Source organism: Mytilus galloprovincialis, chromosome 11, assembly GCF_965363235.1.
Source record: "Mytilus galloprovincialis chromosome 11, xbMytGall1.hap1.1, whole genome shotgun sequence".
NCBI classification, from domain to species: domain Eukaryota; kingdom Metazoa; phylum Mollusca; class Bivalvia; order Mytilida; family Mytilidae; genus Mytilus; species Mytilus galloprovincialis.
The window spans coordinates 60,973,620-60,996,645 of record NC_134848.1 but is presented as its reverse complement, the minus strand read 5'-3'; the positions used below and the strand labels follow the sequence as shown (position 1 = coordinate 60,996,645).

The following is a 23,026-nucleotide window of genomic DNA, read 5'->3' as shown; positions in this document are numbered from 1 at the left end:
TTTTTCTCTATTCCCCTCCAGATTTTGAGCTGATTTTTGATATGTGAGACTACCATCATGTTTGTGTCCACATGTGTTTCTATTGAAATTGCAGATTTTTCAACTCTTTTTGGACGGGGCCATTCGTGTCGCTTTGACACATTTAGTTATAAATATTTTACATTTGTAATTGGAAGCCATCGTTAAAATTCTATAAAATCTGCGTTATTCTTAAATACTTTTTGAGAACTTAAACTTGTCAACGATAAAGCTATGACAAACCAGATGAACATGTTACGTCCCTTTGGAAAAACAAAACAGTACTGAGAACAAATCTTAAAGGTTTCAACAGACGGAGAAAGTGATGATAATGTGAAATAAATTCATAAAACACATTCAAATCTAACAAGTTGTCAGTGTTGGCACCTGTTTTTGTAGGATCAAAGGAAGTAATTTCTTAATCATGTTAATGCTAAATGTATTGCAGACTTGCTCATTTTGATAGGTCACTAGTCTAAATTTTACACGTTAAGATAGTCGGTAAGATAAATTCGTTGCATAGTGTTGCTAGTGACGTAAAACGGTATATATGGGACTAGTAAATTCCATTTGGGGATTCGAGCTTCGCTGTTATCTAGTTTGCTATTTGAAAACCGTCGTGTACACACACATTTTTAGATATAGATATATTTATTTCAATAACATTTCTTATGTTTGTTACATTTACAAGAAAATGGAATAAGTTGAGATATAAAAAACCCATATGATGATGCTGCTTAGGCAAAGTCACTATCTAAAGACGGACAATTAACAATAGGAAATGCAAAATAATCTCTTCATTACTGTCAATCCGGATTGAAACTTTCTGTAGAGATACGCATCACATTCGTCATTCAAACAGATATGTTTTAAATCTCCAAAAGTTTTGATTTCCTTATTTTTGCTGTACTACGTAATATGCCTACGCATTTCAGAGCCTCTTCATAACACTGATATGCTCTGTTTTTATCACCAGCTATCTCATAACATATACCAAGTATTGTAATCGAGTCTGATAATTTACCTAACTGCATATTATGTGGATCTTTTAATGTTAAATATAAATCTCGTAATGCACGTTTTTTACTGGAAATATCACCTAGATGATAAAAGCATAGAAATCTAAGGCAGTGAGACATTACAATGACCGGTATATCAATATCCCTGTCTTGAACCTCCAGTACTAGTTCTTCAGGTATTAATCCTGAGTGTTGCACGTAATTAATAGCCATTTTCATTCTTTCAACTAATGTGAATGTGGGATGAGCATTTTTTCTGTAGTAATACACATCACAATCATCATAGTCATGACAGCCAATTGGGATCATTTCTGGTGTACATCGTGGAAGAATATAATCTATTATTTCAAGTGTAGCTTTGTACTGACCTGTCACATAATAATATGACGCGTATAACAACCAACCTGACACGGCATCTGTCTCGGTACCGTATTGTAAATGTCTATGATAACGTTTGTGCATGTAGGAGTCTTTATTTAAGGTGGTTTGTAGTGGCGGTATTTGTGCTGCAAATTGACTGATTTTAGCCTTACAATAATTACACACACCAACAATAAATGCAGATTGTTCATACATGAGTAAAGATTCAATAAATGACAATACTTCATAAAAACGTGAATATATTGGAGCCATATACGATCCACACATCCTGTAAAATAAAAAGTCTAACATGATGAACGAAGTTTCATCCTTTGTTCTCAATAAACTATTATTTCCATTGTCAGACGAAACTAAATCTGTCATCAACCCACAAATCCCACCATATTTAATACTTTCAAGTACACTGAGCAGTCTTCTATTATTACTTTGATCAATCTTTCCTAGAAACATGTTATGTTCAGGTATAAAGAAATTCGGACAATAACAGTTGTTTACCCATAACATTAATTTATCAAGGCAGAGAGAAAAACAAATAAACAGTTTGGGCAATTGAAACATTTCTAAGTTGACCTCTTCTGAGACCCAGAATAAAGCCGTCTTCAAAAAGTAAGAACACAGTAAATCGTTGACATCTTCATTCTTGTTAACAATACTCTTTAATGTTACTTTGAGAAGACTATAACATAAGAGTTGAGTGAAGTTGAACGAATGAACAAGTAGTTTTTCTGCAACGGAGAACGATATTCGCCATAATAAATTGCAACCTGACCCGATCTTAGGTCCTATGGGTACTAACAAACATCCACCCTTTTTAATCTTGTCAATTACGAGATTAGGGGGCCATTGCTGTCGATGACGTATTGTCCATGGAATTACAGAAGTAGGTAAATATTTACTTCGTAAGCAGAATGCTAGATCAAAATTCTGACTGGGGTCTGAAAGACAAGGGCCATGTAGAGAAAGTGGTAACTTCCCAAATGTTGGCTTCATTGTATTAAAAAAATCGTTGATTGAAAAATATGAGCCTTTTCCAGTACTTGTATGAGAATCCAATTCCGTTTGTCCTTTTGCAATGAATTTAAGTCTAGTAAATCCAGGATGATCAATAGATTTCTCCATAACTAGTTCACTACGTTGTGCTTGGTCTTTGATATCCCGTATATTCTCAATATCACTATGTACTTCATAAGTGACATACATCACATCAAAGTCACTACCTGGTAAATCCAGCCCTTCTGCTAAACTTCCACTTGATATTTTTTTTAAATTTGGGGTATGGACTTTATGGATCATATCAAGTATTATAAATAGTCGTTGTCTGTTACGTATGTCTATTTCAGTAACATTTTTTTTATATAAGTTGTTTTACCAAGTCTTTTACTTTTGAGTAATTGTCAGCCCAAGCTAAGTACCCTACAAATATGTACAAATATACATATATCTATATACTTACACATTTTAAAACTGTTAAAATGAAATTTGTACATGCCAAAGTATATTTCAGAGATTTGTTGCATGCATTAAAAAATATCGTACAGCGTCGTAAAATGTAAGCCAAGTATTTATTGTCATAAAATGATGAACGTTTCAGAAAGAGAAGGCTTTCAAAACCAAGTATAGATTGTGTTTTTTTTAATTACTACTATTGTCAATAAAATGGAATTTTATGCGACTGTCATATAAGTGACATGTTTAGCTTGCTATAAAACCAGGTTTAATCCTTCAGTTTTCTATAAAAGCAAATGACAAGAACTTAAGTATAGGCTCATGACTCTATTTTTGATTTCAATCTTGGTTTCCACCCCTTTTTTCGATGATTTACTAATTTGTGCAACATCAAAATCTATAATATATCTACAATAACTATTTGATAAGGGTGATGTGTTTGAAACTTTAATTTTGCCATTTAATAAGGAACTTAATGTTTTGAATTTTTGAATGCCATGTTAGAGTATGGTATTGTTTATAGTTTACTTTTTACATCGAAACCTAGTAGACACATGTCATCATCTAAAATTATACATATATATCAAAGAAAATACCTTCATCGCAGTCTGTACATTTGTCTAAGTATTCCAGATATTCATTTGAAGACTTGTCAGGATATCTAAGGTTCAGTATCCACTGTTCTTTTGTTTTCCGTCTATCTAAGCATTTTTTGAACATTCGCTCAAACTGCCTGATTGTCAAGCCGAAAACATCATTTGAGATTGTTATCCCTCCGTCTGAATATTGGTAAACTAATGGTGTGTATTTACGCCTTCCACGATAAGGAAATCGTTTAACCCCGTATTTTTCCAACAAAGTATTTTTTCTCATTCCATAAACATTTTCATCTTCGTCATTTTTTTGGTTATTGTGAACTCTGTCCATGACGAGTCTAAAAACAGAAACAAGTGAATATGTCTAATACTGCTGATTAATGATAACCCACCGCGCTAAAAGTATAATGTCAGGAAGTTGTTGAATGATGAATTTGGAACGCATCACACTGTATAGCCAACTCATATAAACCATGAAACCAAATTTCAGAAATCATTGTAATGTAGTTCCTGAGAAAGATGCGACAAAAGATATTTATTGGACGGACGGACAGACAGACGGACTAACGGATGGACTTATGAATGATTGAATGGATGGACAGACAAACAGAGGTAAAACAGTATACCCCACTCTTTTAAAGCAGGTTTATAATTATTATATAACTGATCATTACATAAAACTAAAAAGATATAAAGTTATTAAGCATTATATTTGAAGTTTGACATCACGATATTTAATGTCGTGTGTTGTTGTTTACTTTTCAGTCAATTTAAAAACCTGACATAGCTATAATTACATATTTTTGTACAGTCTGGTAAACATATTAGACTGTATGTAAAATTGCAAATATTGTTGAGCGACGCGGAATTTCATGTACTACAAACCAGTCAACGTCTGAAATAGCCAATATTTGTACTCGACTGTACTGATTCTCACTCGACAATTTTAAATAAATCTGAATTTATTGGAAATTACTTCCAATCAATCTTTACTCAATTTGACTTTTCCGATTTTTACTCGGTCATAAAAGTTATGAGCTATCTGAGAGGCGCGTGACCTTCAGACATGCCAAACTGTAAGTAAACAGTATCAACAGAACGTTGGATGATTAATTTTCTCAACTGTACAAATAAAAGTATTTATCATGTTTATGTTTAAATGTTAGTTTCTCAACAACAAAATAAATGTTAATACCAATAAAGACAATAGTTTAAGATTTTAATTACTGAGTTTAATTGATAAGCTTTAAAGATAAGATTTTGAAGGGAACAATAAGTTTCCATGGATCGTACCTAAGTTATCGTGATTCATAAAACAGTGTTGTAAAATGTGAATTTGATATTCGGTTGTTTGTATAAGAACTGAACAGGTATAGTCAAACTTTATAACCAAATAGTTGTATCTATGAAGGAATTTTTAAAGGTTTTATTTAATCTGTGATAACAAAAAAAACCTAAATTATCAGTTATACATAAATTGCGTTTATTTAAATCAAAAATGCTACAACGGACATGATCGCAAAAGCAAGTTGTAAATACAGTACTGGTACAGGATAATGAACGTCTACAAAAGAATTTGACAATTAACTTGTAACCTTTACTTTCTACTTAAAGACAGTAACATCATGTCATTGATTTTTTTTTTATTTTTCACTTTATACATACATATCAGTTTAATTGATTAAGCATTCGTTTAAAGCTAATGAAACAAAGACAGAGAAAAAAACCTCTGGTTAATTATTTTTAAAGTACTTTTCCTCATCTAAATTTATAGTAGTCACATCAAAACCAACGTCATCAAAAGTGTTAAACACTTATATTGAATCACGTTGAAGGAAATTGAAACTTATATCAGTGTTATTTATACTTTTTATACATACATATGTAGTGCAAAACATTTGTTTTATATCAAGTTAAAAAGTACATTAATTAAAATAATTTTTTATGAGCCAATCTTGACCATATATCATTAATAAATAATTGTAATGTTTAACACAAAAGAAATGATTTTAAGGCACAAATTCAGAAAAAAATAAAAAAAATGTTTTTTTACATTTGCCATTTGTTTTTTTTTCCTTATTTCCAAAACAAATCCGATCAATGTACATATTCACTACATTGTGTTCACTGAGAGAAAGAAACATTTCAGAGATATTTGTCGTTTTGAATCATGTACCACTGGCTTGTGTGAAGGTGTGGATAAGGGTTTGTAGAATAGAGAATAACGGCATATAAAAAAGAAAAAAAAAAGACCACATAAAAAAGAGAATAGAGCAAATGAACCAAAAAAGAGGATAGTGACAAAAGAGGGGCTCAAACATAACAAGCAGATAGTATAACGAACAAACAGTTAAAAGAAGGGAGAAAATTAGCCTAAAAAATTAACAAATAGAGAAATGAAGGACCTTCTTCTATCTTATGTAGACGAAACGTGCGTCTGGCGTTCTAAATAATAACCTTGATACCTTTGATGAGTTTTGACAGTTCTATTTCACATTGTTATTGGTTTAGTTTAGTTCACTATTCAAGAATTATTCGAAATAGTAATAAATGGAAACTGAAACAAAGACAGAACAACTTCCGTATACGAGGGGTGTTAAGTACGTATTTTACCAAGAATATATAATTTTGTTAGTATTAAAACTAGCAGTTTGAAGTAACGTATCATTAATGTTAAACACCTGTACTTAAAGGAAATCGTAATACAACGTTTGTGATGTTAGTTAAAAATCTAACATTTGATACATACCTTTCCTTTAAAATTGGCAGTGCCATGGCAAACAAGGAAAAACTAAAGACTGACCACTTCAAATTCCATCAAACATCAATGTGAGGTACATCAAGGAACGTTTTTTTTTTTTTTTTTTTTTTATCTAAAATGTTATCTGCTCAAAAAACTTAATGTCAGACTTGTTTTATAAAAGTGGTTATGTCAATGATGCAATCGAATCCTTCAAGCAGATGAGACATGTTACCGATGAGGACACTTTGCAAACTAACATATAACGACTTGAACAACGTTAAGGCAGTTGTCGATGAGAAAATGTCTTACACCAACAATAGTGAACGATAAAAATAATTATACCAGAACATAAGACAACCACAAGATGGCAGGTTCAATTGGTTTAGACGACTAAAAAAGAAAGTCACAGTGTTTTACAGTTACAAAATTAAAATTTGAAAAGTGTTTTTACCCTATCTATTTGATTGGTTTTGTCTCCAATGTTTATAACATGTTCCACTGATGTTGGAGTATCAGTATAGAAAGTATTCCTACCATTTGCCCATCAACACCATATGTAGTATATTAAACAGAGATTTATTATAGAATACATTTTGATTATGCTCTTTATCTCCTATATAAACCATTTGCTTTTAAATGTATAGATTTTGGTCGTTCATGATGATAGAAAGCTTATAAAAAGATTTGGCAAAAGACATTTCTTTCGATTGTTTTAAGACAAATAAAATAAATTCCAAATATAGAAATGTATTGTAGTTGTGATTATAACAATCGCACCTCGGATACATTGAGCCGTTGTGATTGGTTAAATGCCGTCACGTTCCCTACTGTGTCCGTTTAGATTTTATATGGCATGCATGATTTCGTGTCATCTATTGAATCTAATGGTAGAGGTAGTAGCGGTAGTATTTTAAGAAGAAAAAAACAGTCTATTGTTTGAAAATTACAAAACTACTAAAAACAACATGTACGTTGCAAAGTAAAAAACATGTGGTGTATGATTTCGCAGACAATCTGTGAAAAAAACTGATAAAAACGTATAAACTAGAAGTTCCGAAATTGTACAGTTATCTCATATGCATATATTTACAGTTTTAGTTTTTTATTCGCTTACATTTTTGAAGCTCTAAAAAGGCTGAAGTTCAAAACAGAAACAATTTAAATGAAAAGTAAGAATTATCAATATTTTACATAACTTCAATTAGCTATCGACGTTCTTCCGGCTTCTCTGGAAAGAGTCAAACAGTAAATAGCAAATAGCAAAATGAGAGTTCAATAAAAAAAAACCTACTACATGTACCATGTACAACTGGCTAATGTCGAAACAGTTGAAACACTAGATAGACTCTGGTATACTTATCGTCATAGAAAATGATTGTTTACAGTAGTTAAAAAAATGTCAAAGATAAAACCCACTTGCCACATATCTCCTTTATACAAGACAAAAAATGTTATAAAATCATTATCGAACTACAATGTAAATTCTAAAAATTGGAAGTCAGTAAAACAAACAAAAAATTGTCTATATCAACCAACTTATCGACTCAAAACCAAATGTTATATTCCTGACTTTGCAAAGAAAGTTGTATTTGCGAAATATATTTGATATCTAGTAATTTATACTGCTATGATATAAACTTTACCTTTTCTTCAGGAAGATTCACTAAAAGTTGTACTCTCTGGTCAGCACACCACTTCTTAAAACTTCATTTTAGAAAAAAATTGATGATATTTCAGTCCAGGGAAAAATACCATAGATCATGATCATATTTTAACAAAGTGATGAACACTTATCTTAAGTATTTAAATAAACTTATCATAGATACCAGGAATAAATAACATTTATAAAAGTCTACATTAAGGAAATGAAAACTAAACATCCGTGATAGTTATCATCGAACTAATTTTGAAATTATCTTGTTTGATGCAATCGTTTTTTTTTTTTAAATCCAAATGATTAAAGGTTGCATTTCTGTAAATATTGACAATGTAATTTCCCATAGGAACTCCTTTTACGGCTAAAACTGTACCACTTTTACTTTTTATTAGAAGTTTTGAAAAAAATCTTATCCTATAATTGAAAGATCATATGCACTACCTTTTTTTTTCAAAGGTCAAAATGTAGGGCTGTGCGGCATATTTTCAACGTTTATATGCCCTGAACTAACACTAATTTTCTTAACTACCCCTACCTCGCATGAAGGGCTACCACAAATTTCAATGTAAACAATATGCACAAGTATAGTTACTGGTAACATTTCTAAGTTATGTCTCTATGAGATTGAACACAGAGAGCATTACTAGGAACCAGTATGTAAACAAAATTGATTTTCTATGACTATTCTAAAAGAGGCGTGGTTTGAGAAACAGCTGTATTTACAAAGTGCAACCTATATATTACCATGTTTCGTTTTTTCAAATTTTCCCTCACAAATAATTTTACCGGAAAACAATATAGCTGAAATATTGTATAGCAGATATATATCTTAAAAAAATATAAAAAAACGTCATTAAAAGAATAAAATATTCGAGGAAAAAACAAAGAAAGAAATAATGCGATTTATAGCCGGATCCATTTACATTTTGTACCCTTCCGGAGCATCTGAATGGTTGTTGTTAGTTTAGAGATGCGCGTTCTTTTAGTTACTGTGTAGTGTTAAAATAAACTGTTAATTTATAACAGTAGTTTTTCGTTTTTTCCCATGACATCATGACTTCGTTTTCTTTAACAGCGGTGTACTACAGTTGCCTTTATTTTACAATATTTTTAGTATATTCCGCCTCCACGTTGTATTGTCGTGATGAGCTCTCTATATTTCGTTTTTGGTCAAAAATTCATAATTAAACAGTCCACTTCCGATTTTAAAATATTGGGTCGTAATGACATTGGTTAAAATAGGATAAGATCTATCAGCCCTGTAATTTCAGATAACTCATAGTTGTGTTGCTATCCGTGAATTAGTTATTTTAAGGAAATTTTGCATTATTCGGTTATTACCTTTGATATTATTATAGATAGAGATAAACAGTAAATAGCAATAATATTCAGCATAGTAGGATCTACTAATTAGTCATCATGACCAAAGTGGTCAATTGACCCCTTGAGGAGTAAGTGACTTTTATATTCAATTTTAACATTTTTTGGTAATTTTGTTTAATCTTTTACGAAAAGCTTCTCCTCTGAAACAATAAAATCACAAAAATATGGAACTCAAAGGAAAATTTAAAAAGGACAGTCCTTTATAAAATGGCAAAATCAAAAGCTCAAACACGTCAGACGAATGGATCACAACAGACATATTCTTGACTTGGTACAGGCATTTGCTCTGAAACTACAGAGACAAAATAAACCAAACTTGCCAACGATCATTATTGGGGTATCTAGTTTTAACAAAAAAAAGTGTCTGATGACCCCGCCTATCAATCTAAAATAAAATCACAAAAAATAATAAAATTCAAATAAAATTCCAAAAGAAAAGTCCCTTATAAAATTGAATTATCGAAAGCTCAATCACATCAAACAAATGGATCACAATAGACATATTCCTGACTTAGTACAGTCATTTGCTCTGAAACTATAGAGACAAATTTAACCAAACTTGGCCACGATCATTACGATCTAATGACCTCGACTAGCAATCTAAAAGTAAAATCGCATAAATACTGAACTTCGAGGAAAATTCGAAACGGCAAGTCCTTATCAAATGGCACAATCAAATGATTAAACACATCAATCGAATGGAAAACAACTGTCATATTCCTGACTTTGTACAGGCATTTTCAATTGTAGAAAATGGTGGATTGAACATGACAGACTTGGTTAAATAGAGCACATAGGGGTAAAATGCAAGTTTTGGCCATTATTGTTTTAAACGTTATAAATAGAGAAAGGAGCAACACTACTTTGAATGATACATTATGCATATTGCGTATGTTATTCTCTGTGCAAGGATATTTCATTACCGATTTTACCTTAAATTATGTTTAATTTGTCCCATATATACAGATATCATTGCTGTGTCGTTGCCCTCAATTTCTTTTTCATTAAATACTCATGTTTATGTTCTCAACAGCACCGAATACAAATCTGTATTAGATGTCTCTTGCCATACAGAAATGTGAAGCAGGGACACTTTTATTTTATTTTTCTTTGCACTAAATTGACATTATGATTTACTTTTATAAATTGGGACTTGGGTGGACAGTTATATCAAAGGCGCTCATACCACATCCTCTTATATCTTATTACAGTCCAACTTGGTTGCGTTTTTTCTTAATTCTGACTTTTAACATTTTTTTAAAAGCAAATTAAAGCAAGGAGATAATTGTAAGATTCTTAATCTTTATCACAAAAATGTCAATTGAAAATGAATCCCTCTTATATATTTCCATCTCTACATTATGATGTAAGCATACATGAGTTAGGCAGTCACACAACGATGAAAAAAAATAACCAGAATCATGTACAGGCCAACATTAAGTCGTCAAATGTGTCAATATGATATAATATCATCTTATTTATCGAGAGATTATAAATGCATGAAAAAATACAATCAATGATTTGCCGTATAAACCAAATAAACAATATATGACCTGAAACCACTCATGGGATTTTTAGCACGAAACTGCTATGTCATTGCTTCTGGAGCACCTATATTCATCCCTAGTTTTTGTTATGGTCTGTGCTGCTGGCTGTTATTTTAGTTGTCGATGTTGTATTTTGTGAAATAAAATGTCTGTTGGTTTTTTCTTTTATTAGCAATGGCGTTGTCAGTTTATTTTCGACTTATAAGTTTGAATGGCACGCTGTTATCGTTCACCCCTCTCTTTGGTAAGGGGAGCGGTAGAAATTCTTTACATTTTATAACAAATATCGGTTCTGATTAGTTGCTTATGATGTGGCTAAAGTGCAATATACTAGAATGAGATATATAATTGGGTAATGTACCAAATTGAAGAAAGGATGAAATACGGAAGTCAAGGAATCAATTTAACGAAATTGGTATTTAAGAACAAACCAACACTTATTGTTTCATATTGGCGTAATTAAGCACTTCGTATATTTTTAGAAAAGTTAAACTTGTGGTTCTGTATATATACCTGTTTTATATATATTGGCCACTTATGTGAATTCAATAAAGGTACACCATATAGACTGTGCTGTACAATGCCCTTCTATCATACGGTGGTTTTGTATGAGTGCGAATGAAACAAAGTACTATTCATATTCGAATAAGCCGGATTTAAGCAAGAACAGGTCAATATACGGTCTTCGACAATTAGCAAAAGAATTTTGTTATACTTGTTTTCTTGCTATGCTACAATAAAGAAAATTTAAATGTACATTTCTGAATAAAATCTAGGTCTTTCTATGTATACTTTATGTCCTTAACGTAACACAACTTTTTACCAATAGGACAACTGAAACACAAACGTATGATTGACTAGTTTGCTGTTTGTATATTTTCTTACCTGCCAATGTCATTCAATGAATATACACAAACATGTCATACATGTATCAAGAGACATTTGAACTGCGGCAATCATAAAATTTTCTAATATCTTTTACGTTTATCATGTTTATATAATTGTTTCGTTGACGACCAGGATAACATTTTTAGAAATATGTGTCCTTTTGTCAATGTCTGACAGAAATGAGTCTGAATAAAAGCAAATCCGATAACATTTGCAATTCTAAACAACCTGATCTTCAGATCAAAATGTATAACTTAAATGCCAATTTTAACACACTTCTAACAACACATTGTAACATACATAAGAATGATGTTCAGTCAAAACAGGGCTAGAATTGACCATTTATTCACCTACCACTAAACACAATAATTGTATCAATACATCAATTGATTTATTAAACGTGCTTGTTGATGCCACTTATTTAACTCTTGTCTTTATCATGGCAATCATTTATTGTTAGAGGTAGCCGGAGAAATCTTCTACAGGAAATTTGCAGTTCTATTCAATTATCAGATTGAAGTCTAACGCACATTATAAGCTTGGTAAGAACTCTCAACCTGTGCAGATATGCTACTGGACGGTGAAGACGCGCTGCCAAGATCACTCGGTTACCAAGGCCCCAATCTATCAGAAAATATGCTGTTTTATTTTTCAAAATCACCTTAAAGTTCACCAATAACGAATTTAAATCATACAATTTCTGCATTTAATATGGTACCTAACACTACAGAGAGATACATGCAACTCTGTAAAATCAGTTAAACGTTTTAATGACGTTGTCTTGTTAAGGAAATATTAAGCTTCTCGATGATCAAAATTAGTGTTTGTCAAACTGCAAAATATCCAATGAAAAAGTGTTAGGTTAAAGTTATTTTGAAATTTTCATTTTTTTGTCAAAGGGTCAATTGAAAGTAAATATTTTGTCAAAATTTAATGAAAATTAAACGAGCCAAATTGATTTTAGTCTGACAAGGTGTTAGGTACCACTTTAAATAAATGTCTGGCCAATAAATTACAATCCTACCTAAAGAATTGCATATTGTATAAAAAAAAATCTAAACGAATTTTGTTCTGTCATTATGCATCCAAGATGACGGAAGACCCCCACACCAATTAAAATGGCTTCTTGTTTGTCTTTGGTAACTAGTTATTTGAAAATGGTATCTATAAATGGAAAAAGATAGAACTTTGAAATAATTTTATTATAAACGAGCTATATTTAGAAGACAGATCATTCTTATAATTCATCAATCTAAACTCATCTTATGATTCAGATTTTTATGTTTAGATGTCATTTTTTAAGAACATACATGTCTTCTGATTGTAAACAATTACAGAGTTGATGTCCTTGAACGTTATCGATACATCAGAGAGCTTCTTAAATTTTACTATTGTTTGTGCACTTCTGAGATTTAAATTGAACTATATGCTGAATTAATGATTAATCTGATCTCCTTATCGCAACAGTTCTTTTCCTCTCTATTTTAGAAAGGTAGGCTTTTTAGCTCGCTTTACAACTTCCGGCGTACCACCAGTGTGAACTATCCGTACACATTGCATTATCTGTAATGAATCAACCTTGAAATATGTTGTTATATTTCAAAATACATAATCAGTTACCACTAAAAATATAATACAATAAAAACAATGTGAAGTTTTTTTTTTTATCAAGAATGGAGTACTTTCGATAAACTATTAATTTAATATTATCATGTACGCTATAATTAAGTACACGAAAAGAATAAGAGACATTCTGGCTTTTCATGGCAAAACAATGGAATTTCAGGAAATGTTTAAATTATCGTCAAATAAAAAAAAAAGATTAAAAAAATTGTTTAAACGTTCCTCGACCTATCATTGGTTTATCGTACTACCCCGGTTTTTGCTTGGGTTCGTGTTGCTAGGTCTTAGATTTTCTATAATATGATTTGTATACTGTTGTTTTATTCGTGTTATGCCATGCATGGCTGAAAATAATATTGTGTCAGAATATAGCATACCAAACTCTAAAACAGTTGAAACGTCGTCCTTGCGCTACATTGTATACTTGTTCTACCTAACTGACGTTTCCCAGGAAACTTTCTTATAAACAAGGGTCCGCAATGCTCTTCAACTTTGTACTTGTTTTGCTTTATAAATATTTGATATGAGCGTCACTGATGAGTCTTATGTAGACGAAACGCGCGTCTGGCGTACTAAATTATAATCCTGGTACTTTTGATAACTATCATAATATCTGTTCCTGCTGGAACAAATATTCTATACCATCTATTTCGATAGAAAAATACATGTACTGTAGTATTTATTCCAGTGGATATGCAAGAATACGTTTTCCATTCGGAACTTATATTATGAGGTAACTTACACTTCGTGACAATATCATACAAGGTACTTACGTCATCATTATATGGATAACCCCCGAGTTTGAGTTTTGAGAAAACGAAATGACCGTCTACTGTAATTTCATATGAAGCTACAATAAAAAAGCCCATCTTACATGTGTATGATAAACAATTTTCAGGACAATTAGTAATAATATATTAAAGAAACAAGCAAGCTTGTCCTTCGATCTAAGACCATTTATAGTAACTTGTATTCGTTTTTTGTGAAAATTATATAATGCGTAGTTTATGAAAGTTAAATAACCATTTTACAATTCGTCCAGATTAGGTACAATGTCAAGCTTGCGAGGCGATATAGACCTTTCACAATAACTGATCTATTGATCGCCAATTTTGAATAAGAGGTTTTTCTATGTCTGTGTATCGTAAATGTACATTGAGATCTACATGTATTTAAACATGTAACTGGGTCATTACAAACAAAGTAGATGTGCGTCAACGAGCAAATCTCAACGCGAGACATGACATGACACATCAGTTAACAAGTAAAGGTCACCATACGGCCTTCAAACAATGCGTAAAACTCAAACCGCATAGACTATTAGTCAGCTAGAAAAGGCCTCTAAATGACGAGTGTAAAACAATTCAAACACGAAAAATAACGGTATAATTTCAGAACAAAATAATGACCGAAAAACAAATAACATATACAGCAACAAATAGCAACCGCTGGAATAAAGGTACATACAGAATTTGGCGGGGCTAAACTAGTTAGAAGGGGGGCGCGGTAACTCTTCGCCAACCAGGAACAGAAGGGTAACAGTTCAACATAAGAACTAACTAAAAAATTCACTGAAAAGAGTTTATCTCATTATATTGATACAAAACAGAAATACATATTACAAAAACACAGAGTGGATGTGACAGGGTATTTATGTATCCCGACAACAAATCATAGCTAAGTACTGTAACATATTTGAGAGTTCACAGAGTTACTGACAGCTTGTTCAAAGCCAGTAACAAATTAAAAAAACAAAATCATGCATCCAATACTTAAACCAGGTGTCAGATAAATCAAAGTCAGAAAACTAAAAAAAAAAAAAAAAAAAAAAAAACCAACTCATAAACTTATTGGTAAATTGATTATGGATTGATTAACGCCCATTCAGGAACAGAAGAGTATACTACTGTGTATATAAAAGCAAGCAGATGTGGTAATATTGCCAAATTAAATGAGACAATCTCTAGGATAAACCAAATGACATGCACAAAAGTAACCATTAATTATCACCGTACGGCCTTCATCAATGAGCAAAACCCATTCCGCATTGAAAGCTATAAAAGGTCAAGAAATGACAAGTGTTAAACAATTCAAATTAGAAGTTAGAAAACGTCATAGCACTGATATTGTAGTATAAAGTAAAAAAAAAAATCGAATATATTACTGTGTTCATCATTATTTCTTCGATCACTTAAACATTAAAGACTGTGAACACCATATCAAGGAACAAAAAATAGGATTTTGTTTTTTTCTTTTGATTAAGCAGCGCCGTTTTAATGTGTTTCTTTATTTAAGATCCAACAATTGACACGGTATGCTTCTCTCTTCATCGAGGAGCAAATATGACACTTTTAGGAATATGGCAATAACGTTTAGTTTATTCAGGTTCTTGGGGTTGTTAAAGCAATTAGGAAATTTTATTAATCTTCATTTCCGTGACAAATTTTTAAATTAGATTGTTCAACCAATAAAAAGGATTTTTTTTATTTACGGATGCATGCCATAATATATAATAATTGTTTTACATTCTGGTCCCATGGTGCTCATAACGACTGCGTCCGGGTACACGACAAGAATCTCCTCCTTCAACCTCTCAAATCGTCCACCTGAACATCACCCATACCTATATAAAATAAGAGGAATCACAAATAACAAATATAAATCAGCGTTGTTCTTGACTGTCCTGATACAAATAAAGCAAAACAGTACATTTGTTATTTTGTAATTTACCTCTTGTTTCACATGTCAATGTGGCGAAGTGTTTTTGAAATAAAGCATATTGTATTGTATTGTATTGTATTGTTATCTTTGAATTCTTATGATAAGTTAAGACGAGGCAGAGGTTATAAATATTAATCTGTTATGGGAAATTTGAAAAAAAAGCAATAATCTCAAATAATATAAACCAAAGACAATTTCAGGTCATTTGTCGACTGAAAATGTTCATTCTCACGCTGCAATGTAAAGAAAAAATCATTTAAAGGATAGTTTTATTCTTCACTTCTCACTGTTTTTTGTTTTATGAAACTCAGTTCCAAGTTTCATTTAAAGACATGGTGTCGCATGTATATGTGCGTCCTTGGTTACTCAGAATACTTGGCTAACATGGCTAAGTACTTACCATAATTTTGGTCTTTCAAATACAAACTGCAATTTATTAGGATTAGGTTATTTATATAAATGTGACTGTTTAGATCCAAATTAAAGCAGAAAGAGGTAAAATTAATAAATACATTTCGCCTTTATTCCAGACTAGCCTTGGGAACATGATTTAACCAATAGATCTGCAAACTTAAATAGGAAACTGAAAGAAGGTTTATTGTGTATGAATAATAACCGATTTATGTACCACAATGTATATAAAAGGATGAGTTCAGGCTTAGGAGTTTACTAGGTTAAAATCAATGCTGAATGCTGGTTAAATATACTTCACATTCGTGTTCTAAAGTTTCTTGTTTCTTTATGTAACAACCTAATAGTTACTGAGATAAAATTTGTGTTTAGCAGAATTGAAACAAGAACTATCTTTAAAAAAGATATCCGACGTAATTAATTTTGAGTATATGTTTAAAACTATCATTTCGATAACCTTCAGAAACACAAAGATACCATTTAAATAACGTTTTCTCTGTTTGTGTTCAGTATTTTCGGTCCTCGTATCTTTCTGTTTACATTCACCAAAACCCGCGGAAATCTCACATGCGTAGGTGCGTTCCAAAAGTCATGTTCGTTCTTACAACAAAGTTTACATTAAAAATTATATAATTGTCCCGAATAAACAGCTGTCACGGATGCAAAGAGCTATTGGAGAAACAATTATTTTAATAAAAATATAAATCTTTGTAAGATCTAGTTCAAATATTTATAGTTTTTCACTTGCTTTCCATCACGATATAATTAACGAGACGTTTTTGCAAACACAACCAAATCACCCACCATGACAGCATTTTTGTCCAATCACAGAAAGGATTTTCGAGCATGCGTATTCTGTTGCAATAGTTAAGCGTCCTTAAGTTCAAAGGGCACAAACCGAAACTATACCGACTACGTCGGAAAAAGCAAAATCTCACATGTACCAATCCAAGCCGATAAATGGAATAGTATGGCATGTTTTGAAGTTGGTGTCACATTATAAATCTTTCCATCTTCACTAGCTATCCTCGGGAAGTGGATCGTAACCCTTGGCTGGCGAAGATGAAATCTTTCAAGACAATTCAATATGCATATTACATGTTAGCCTTTAGATTTATCTCCCTTGTTTCAGTGATGAATTCAGTCATGAATTGACCAAACATATACACATACAAAAATTGATCTAGTAAGTCTAATGTTTGCTTTTAAAAATAAAGCTAAAATAATAAACTCACTGGTATTCTATAGTCACTGTGATGGCCATAATATATTGTCTCCGGATAGCTCCTGTTTTTGTTTAAAGAGACTCCACATGTGGTATTGTTTACGTGTAGCTATGTAACTATTGATCAACAGAACACACATGTATTAGTATCTTCATTTAAATTTGACACTACACACATTACAAACGATTTAAATAACATATCAAGGAAACAACTTACCTTGACAGACATTTGAACTATATTCTTTTGATTTGAATGGTTTGTTAAATATTACGAATTTTAAATTACAGCTTAAAATAAAATGTAGTTATTACAATTGGATCATTTATGTATTATGATGAGGAAAATATGCACACGTTTGTAGAATGTGAGCTACCAAAAAAATTGAATTGCAATTATGGTAAATAGTGAAAAACAAAAATATAAGACATACTATTCTAAAACTCTAAAAGTTTTGAATACAATTCAAAAGATTATTACAGTTTAATATGAACCCAAATTCCTTCAATGGCAAATGTGTAAGATCATGAAGATAGATCGTAAAGTAAAACAAAGCCCGTAACTATTGTTTTAACCCTGTCTAATGTATATACAACAAAAACACAAATACAGTAAACCTAAACAGAATAATGCAATATCAAATAAAACTCGCAGTAACTGATTACTTAAAACGACCTTATCCGAGTCTAATATCAACGACTGTACTTAAGAGTAGAATACACATTATCTTAACAGGTGCTGGGGCACTTCTAGATATGAACAAACATACATGTTATTTATAGATAGGCCTTTGTGTAATATATATTTAGATGTTCAAGCAATTTCAATATATCTGTCATTTTCCAAGCCCATTACGTGCATGCATCTAAGATGATATGACAAGATAGGTTTTCTAAAGTAAGTAAAAATTACACATATAGCAGATATCAGTTTAATGTATACTATCAGTGAAAAAATAGACGCTTTTATTTTATAGTTTGATCATTGACTGCAAACAACAACCTTATTTTCCCTAGAAATTCCCTTGGCAATATTCCAGTCTACAATAAAAACACACTTCACCATTACTGGTATAAAAGATGACTACGGCTGCATCAGTCATGCAGTGCAAACACTTACTCATTATTATAGCGTATGGAAATTATTTAATATATACATTGTGTCTTTAGTGGATGCTGAAGTCGGGTTACTGATCAATAGAGACAATTCTTTTGTATTTAGCTTGAAAGAATTTGAAACCAGCCCATTACATTTTTGGAGTTCTCAATTATGTTAATATTGATGCTGAGGTTTCAACAACAAGTCATCTGCTTTTTTGTTGTTTATATATCAGAACTGCATTTTGAACAAAAGTGTCAGTTTTAAGTACGTTCAAATTTCTATTGTATGTCTTTTCTTGAAAGTATTTTGTAAGTCAAAACTTTTCCTTTGATTGGACAGGCTAACTGAAACCTAATCTACAATGAACATGTATGGTGCTATTTCCAATTTGTCTGAAATACTAGTGATCTGTTATGCCTGGATTTCGTCTCTTTGATGTGTATTATACATGACAGTGTATTATGAAACAGGTCTATTATACCTTGTAATCAGTAGATAGCCATTTCTGTTTAAACTACGCTAAAATACCTCAAATCACTTGGCACGAAAAAGACAACGAAGTAGTGTTACCTAAGTTGAAACCAAGCCAAACCTTTTTCATCATTTACTTGGAATAGTTCACTTCCTTGTTCATTTAATAGTCAATAGCTCAATTTATCAGATTCTTATTTCATTAACAGTGTAACTTTTAATATACGGATTACTTAAGGTTTTTCACAAAAAAAGAAATTATTGTAAACTAATATATGTATTGACATTTGATTGAGGACTTTATGTCATAAATATGGCCGTCGCCTATAATCGACAGGAGGTAAAAATAACTGATACAACTGTAAAAGTTACTGTTTCAGAAAAGGATACAGCAATGTTAATGTATTATTTAAATTGTATGTGTAAAGCTTTGCAGTTAGAAGTTAGTGACTACAACATACAAAGACTTATAGATTACAAAAAATATTACCTTTTGACCAGTGAAGAAGAGAAGGAATTAATTCGTCAATGTCATCTTGTTTCGCCAGATAAGTTAGAAGGTAAATGCATTTTTCATTCGGAAGAGATATGTAACGCTGGGAACTTCGGTAACAGATTTTTTAGAGTGGATTCTACAGAGACTGGATTTGTTGCCTCTCAAAGTGTCTTCGTTGGTTCTGTTCAGGTTTCCGTTAAAAAGTTTATGGTCTATAAAAATAGCTGGATGAACGAACATTATAGAGCTCCTATGTACAGACTCACAAGGGTTGTTAATAATACTACAAAGAACAATGATGAATGGATTTATTCTTCAACATCCGAGTCCTTGGATTGTTGTGCTATTCAATAGACTTATAAATGATATAGACTTAAAAATGTCTATGTACGTTTTATAACTATCAAGTGTTATCATGTATCTAAATCAAAATATTTCTTTCTCTCAGACTGTTGCGCCTTCTCTTGTTTGATAGATGTGTGGCAATGTTATCCGCTTGAAATGAAAAGACGTTTATTGTGATATAATTCATACATTCGGGGAGTAACTTAGCAAGCTCAAATAACCTAACTTGTCGATGTATTATATCGTGCCTAGAGGCAAAAGGTACCAAACGGAAAATATTGAAAACTAATAAGTCGAATGGTACATACCGAGTTAAACTTACCACCGGGTTTGTACTTACATGATAAATACGATGGGCGCTACACATGAAGCATGAATTGCATACCTTTCCGGGGCACCTGCGATCACCTAATTGCTCAGTCCTTAGCTTTCTATATTGGCATGTGTACTGTATTTTTTATCTATGGCGTGGTCAGGTAATGTTTAGGTTACCAGTAGGAATGTCGCTTTGGTATCATTCCTCCCTACGAAAATGAACTGACAATGCCAAGACAAATAAATACGAATAAAATGAATGGTTTGGTGCAATTATACATCTCTTATTTTCAGAGAGAGAAACTTATTTTTTTAACGCAATAATTAGAAATTCGTTTTAAATAAAATCATAATAGTATGAACATGTGTATGTTATCATAAAAACATGTCCAACATGTAGTGTTAAATGTAGCACCCGTCGATTAAAAACTACAGGCATTTCGTTTGACAACCACTATTTTTACCTGATTTCAATTTTTACCTAAATTTAAAAGACAAATATTGTATAGATAAGTATGGTAAATAAATAATTTATAGGTGTTTATTTAATTCGATTGTATAGGGTTCCGGGAAATACAACAGTATTTCAAATAAATCGTTTAAATATATCGACAAGGAAGCTATTTTTATTCAATCAGTTCTTTAAAAAATTATCTTTCGCTAACCTACATTTTAAACTCGCTGACAAATATTTTGTATGACGGTTAAGATTGTTATTTCAGTTTCACGTATAAAAATTGCGGTTTTTATCCAACGCAATCATAGGTTTGAACGTAGTTTTCAATTAAGACTCGTTTATTTTTTCGTTTTGGGCTTGTATCATATTTTCCCTCCGGTTTATATGATCCGTTCATCCTAAATTGACCCTTAAAATTCAAGAGTCTATCTGAAATTGAGGGTAAATTATAGGGCCTTCCAAATACCGTTTCGATCCCTAACATCACTGAAGAGACATATATTGTCGAAATCTAGATCTGGTGTACAAAAAAAATATTGACACCTTGTGTTTGTGGCAAAACATCTTGGCCACAAGTTTATCGTTTTCTGTTAAGTATTAAATTTATATTAAGATCCATTTTGTTACATCTCGTGATCAATTTTATTTGGCAATCGCCAATGGCAGTCAGTAGGGTTTAAGAACATCAGTTGTTCGACCTGTTAGTCAAATGCGTTTTGTTTAAATATACTTTTTCACTTTTTGGTCTTTTGGAAATATTGTTTGTGCTGTATTTACATGATTTAGACCCTTCTACAACGAAATTTGTTTTACATGCACACGTATAAAAATTGCGGTTTTTATCTAACGCAATCATAGGTTTGAACGTAGTTTTCAATTAAGACTCGTTTATTTTTTCGTTTTGGGCTTGTATCATATTTTCCCTCCGGTTTATATGATCCGTTCATCCTACATTGACTCTTAAAATTCAAGAGTCTATCTGAAATTGAGGGTAAATTATAGGGCCTTCCAAATACCGTTTCGATCCCTAACATCACTGAAGAGACATATAATTATATTGTCGAAATCTAGATCTGGTGTACAAAAAAAATATTGACACCTTGTGTTTGTGGCAAAACATCTTGGCCACAAGTTTATCGTTTTCTGTTAAGTATTAAATTTATATTAAGATCCATTTTGTTACATCTCGTGATCAATTTTATTTGGCAATCGCCAATAGCAGTCAGTAGGGTTTAAGAACATCAGTTGTTCGACCTGTTAGTCAAATGCGTTTTGTTTAAATATACTTTTTCACTTTTTGGTCTTTTGGAAATATTGTTTGTGCTGTATTTACATGATTTAGACCCTTCTACAACGAAATTTGTTTTACATGCACACGTATAAAAATTGCGGTTTTTATCTAACGCAATCATAGGTTTGAACGTAGTTTTCAATTAAGACTCGTTTATTTTTTCGTTTTGGGCTTGTATCATATTTTCCCTCCGGTTTATATGATCCGTTCATCCTACATTGGCTCTTAAAATTCAAGAGTCTATCTGAAATTGAGGGTAAATTATATGGCCTTCCAAATACCGTTTCGATCCCTAACATCACTGAAGAGACATATATTGTCGAAATCTAGATCTGGTGTACAAAAAAAATATTGACACCTTGTGTTTGTGGCATAACATCTTGGCCACAAGATTATCGCTTTCTGTTAAGTATTAAATTTATATTAAGATCCATTTTGTTACATCTCGTGATCAATTTTATTTGGCAATCGCCAATGGCAGTCAGCAGAGTTTAAGAACATCAGTTGTTCGACCTGTTAGCCAAATGCGTTTTGTTTAAATATACTTTTTCACTTTTTTGGTCTTATGGAAAATGTTGTTTGTGCTGTATTTAGACCCTTCTACAACGAAATTTGTTTTACATGCACACGTATAAAAAAAGGTTTTTATCCAACGCAATCATATTTTCAATTAAGACTCGTATATCATATATATATTTATATACATCAATAATTACATTAGATGTATGTTTTATTATAATACGTTATTCTGATTGGCTAACTGCACATCACGTGTCATTTCTTAAGCAGTTGCATACACAATAAAAGTTTTCATTCATGATGACACGAGGTCCCATAATAAAGTGCACAGGTAAATTAAATAAAAACTTGATGTAAATCGTGTTTTCATGATTC

At 31.6% G+C, this 23,026-nt stretch overlaps 1 protein-coding gene and 1 long non-coding RNA gene across 2 annotated transcripts; both read right to left on the bottom strand.

Annotated features, from left to right (window-relative positions):
* Positions 1-1,246: 1,246 nt before the first annotated feature.
* On the bottom strand, positions 1,247-7,979 carry LOC143052531 (uncharacterized). Its single transcript, XR_012971145.1, has 3 exons — positions 7,847-7,979; positions 3,461-3,798; positions 1,247-2,831 (listed from the first exon to the last, which is right to left on the bottom strand). It is a non-coding gene; the product is annotated as an uncharacterized LOC143052531 (long non-coding RNA).
* Positions 7,980-12,861: 4,882 nt separating this feature from the next.
* On the bottom strand, positions 12,862-17,773 carry LOC143051286 (migration and invasion enhancer 1-like). The gene is made up of 4 exons (XM_076224238.1): positions 17,669-17,773; positions 15,827-15,924; positions 14,075-14,151; positions 12,862-13,241 (listed from the first exon to the last, which is right to left on the bottom strand). The coding sequence occupies exons 2-4, from the start codon at positions 15,846-15,848 to the stop codon at positions 13,158-13,160; spliced, it is 183 nt and encodes a 60-aa protein (XP_076080353.1). The 5' UTR covers positions 15,849-15,924; positions 17,669-17,773; the 3' UTR covers positions 12,862-13,157.
* Between the last annotated feature and the right edge of the window lie 5,253 nt (positions 17,774-23,026).

What these genes read in the sequence shown, in the direction of transcription:
- LOC143051286 (XM_076224238.1), bottom strand. Translation starts at nt 15,848, where the DNA reads ATGAGCACCATGGGACCAGAAT. An exon ending in GAGCACCATGGGACCAGAAT is followed by an intron (nt 14,152 to 15,826) that starts GTAAAACAATTA and finishes TTTTTATTGTAG; the next exon opens with CTTCATATGAAATTACAGTA. An exon ending in GTTATCCATATAATGATGAC is followed by an intron (nt 13,242 to 14,074) that starts GTAAGTACCTTG and finishes GATTCATTACAG; the next exon opens with ATAATGCAATGTGTACGGAT.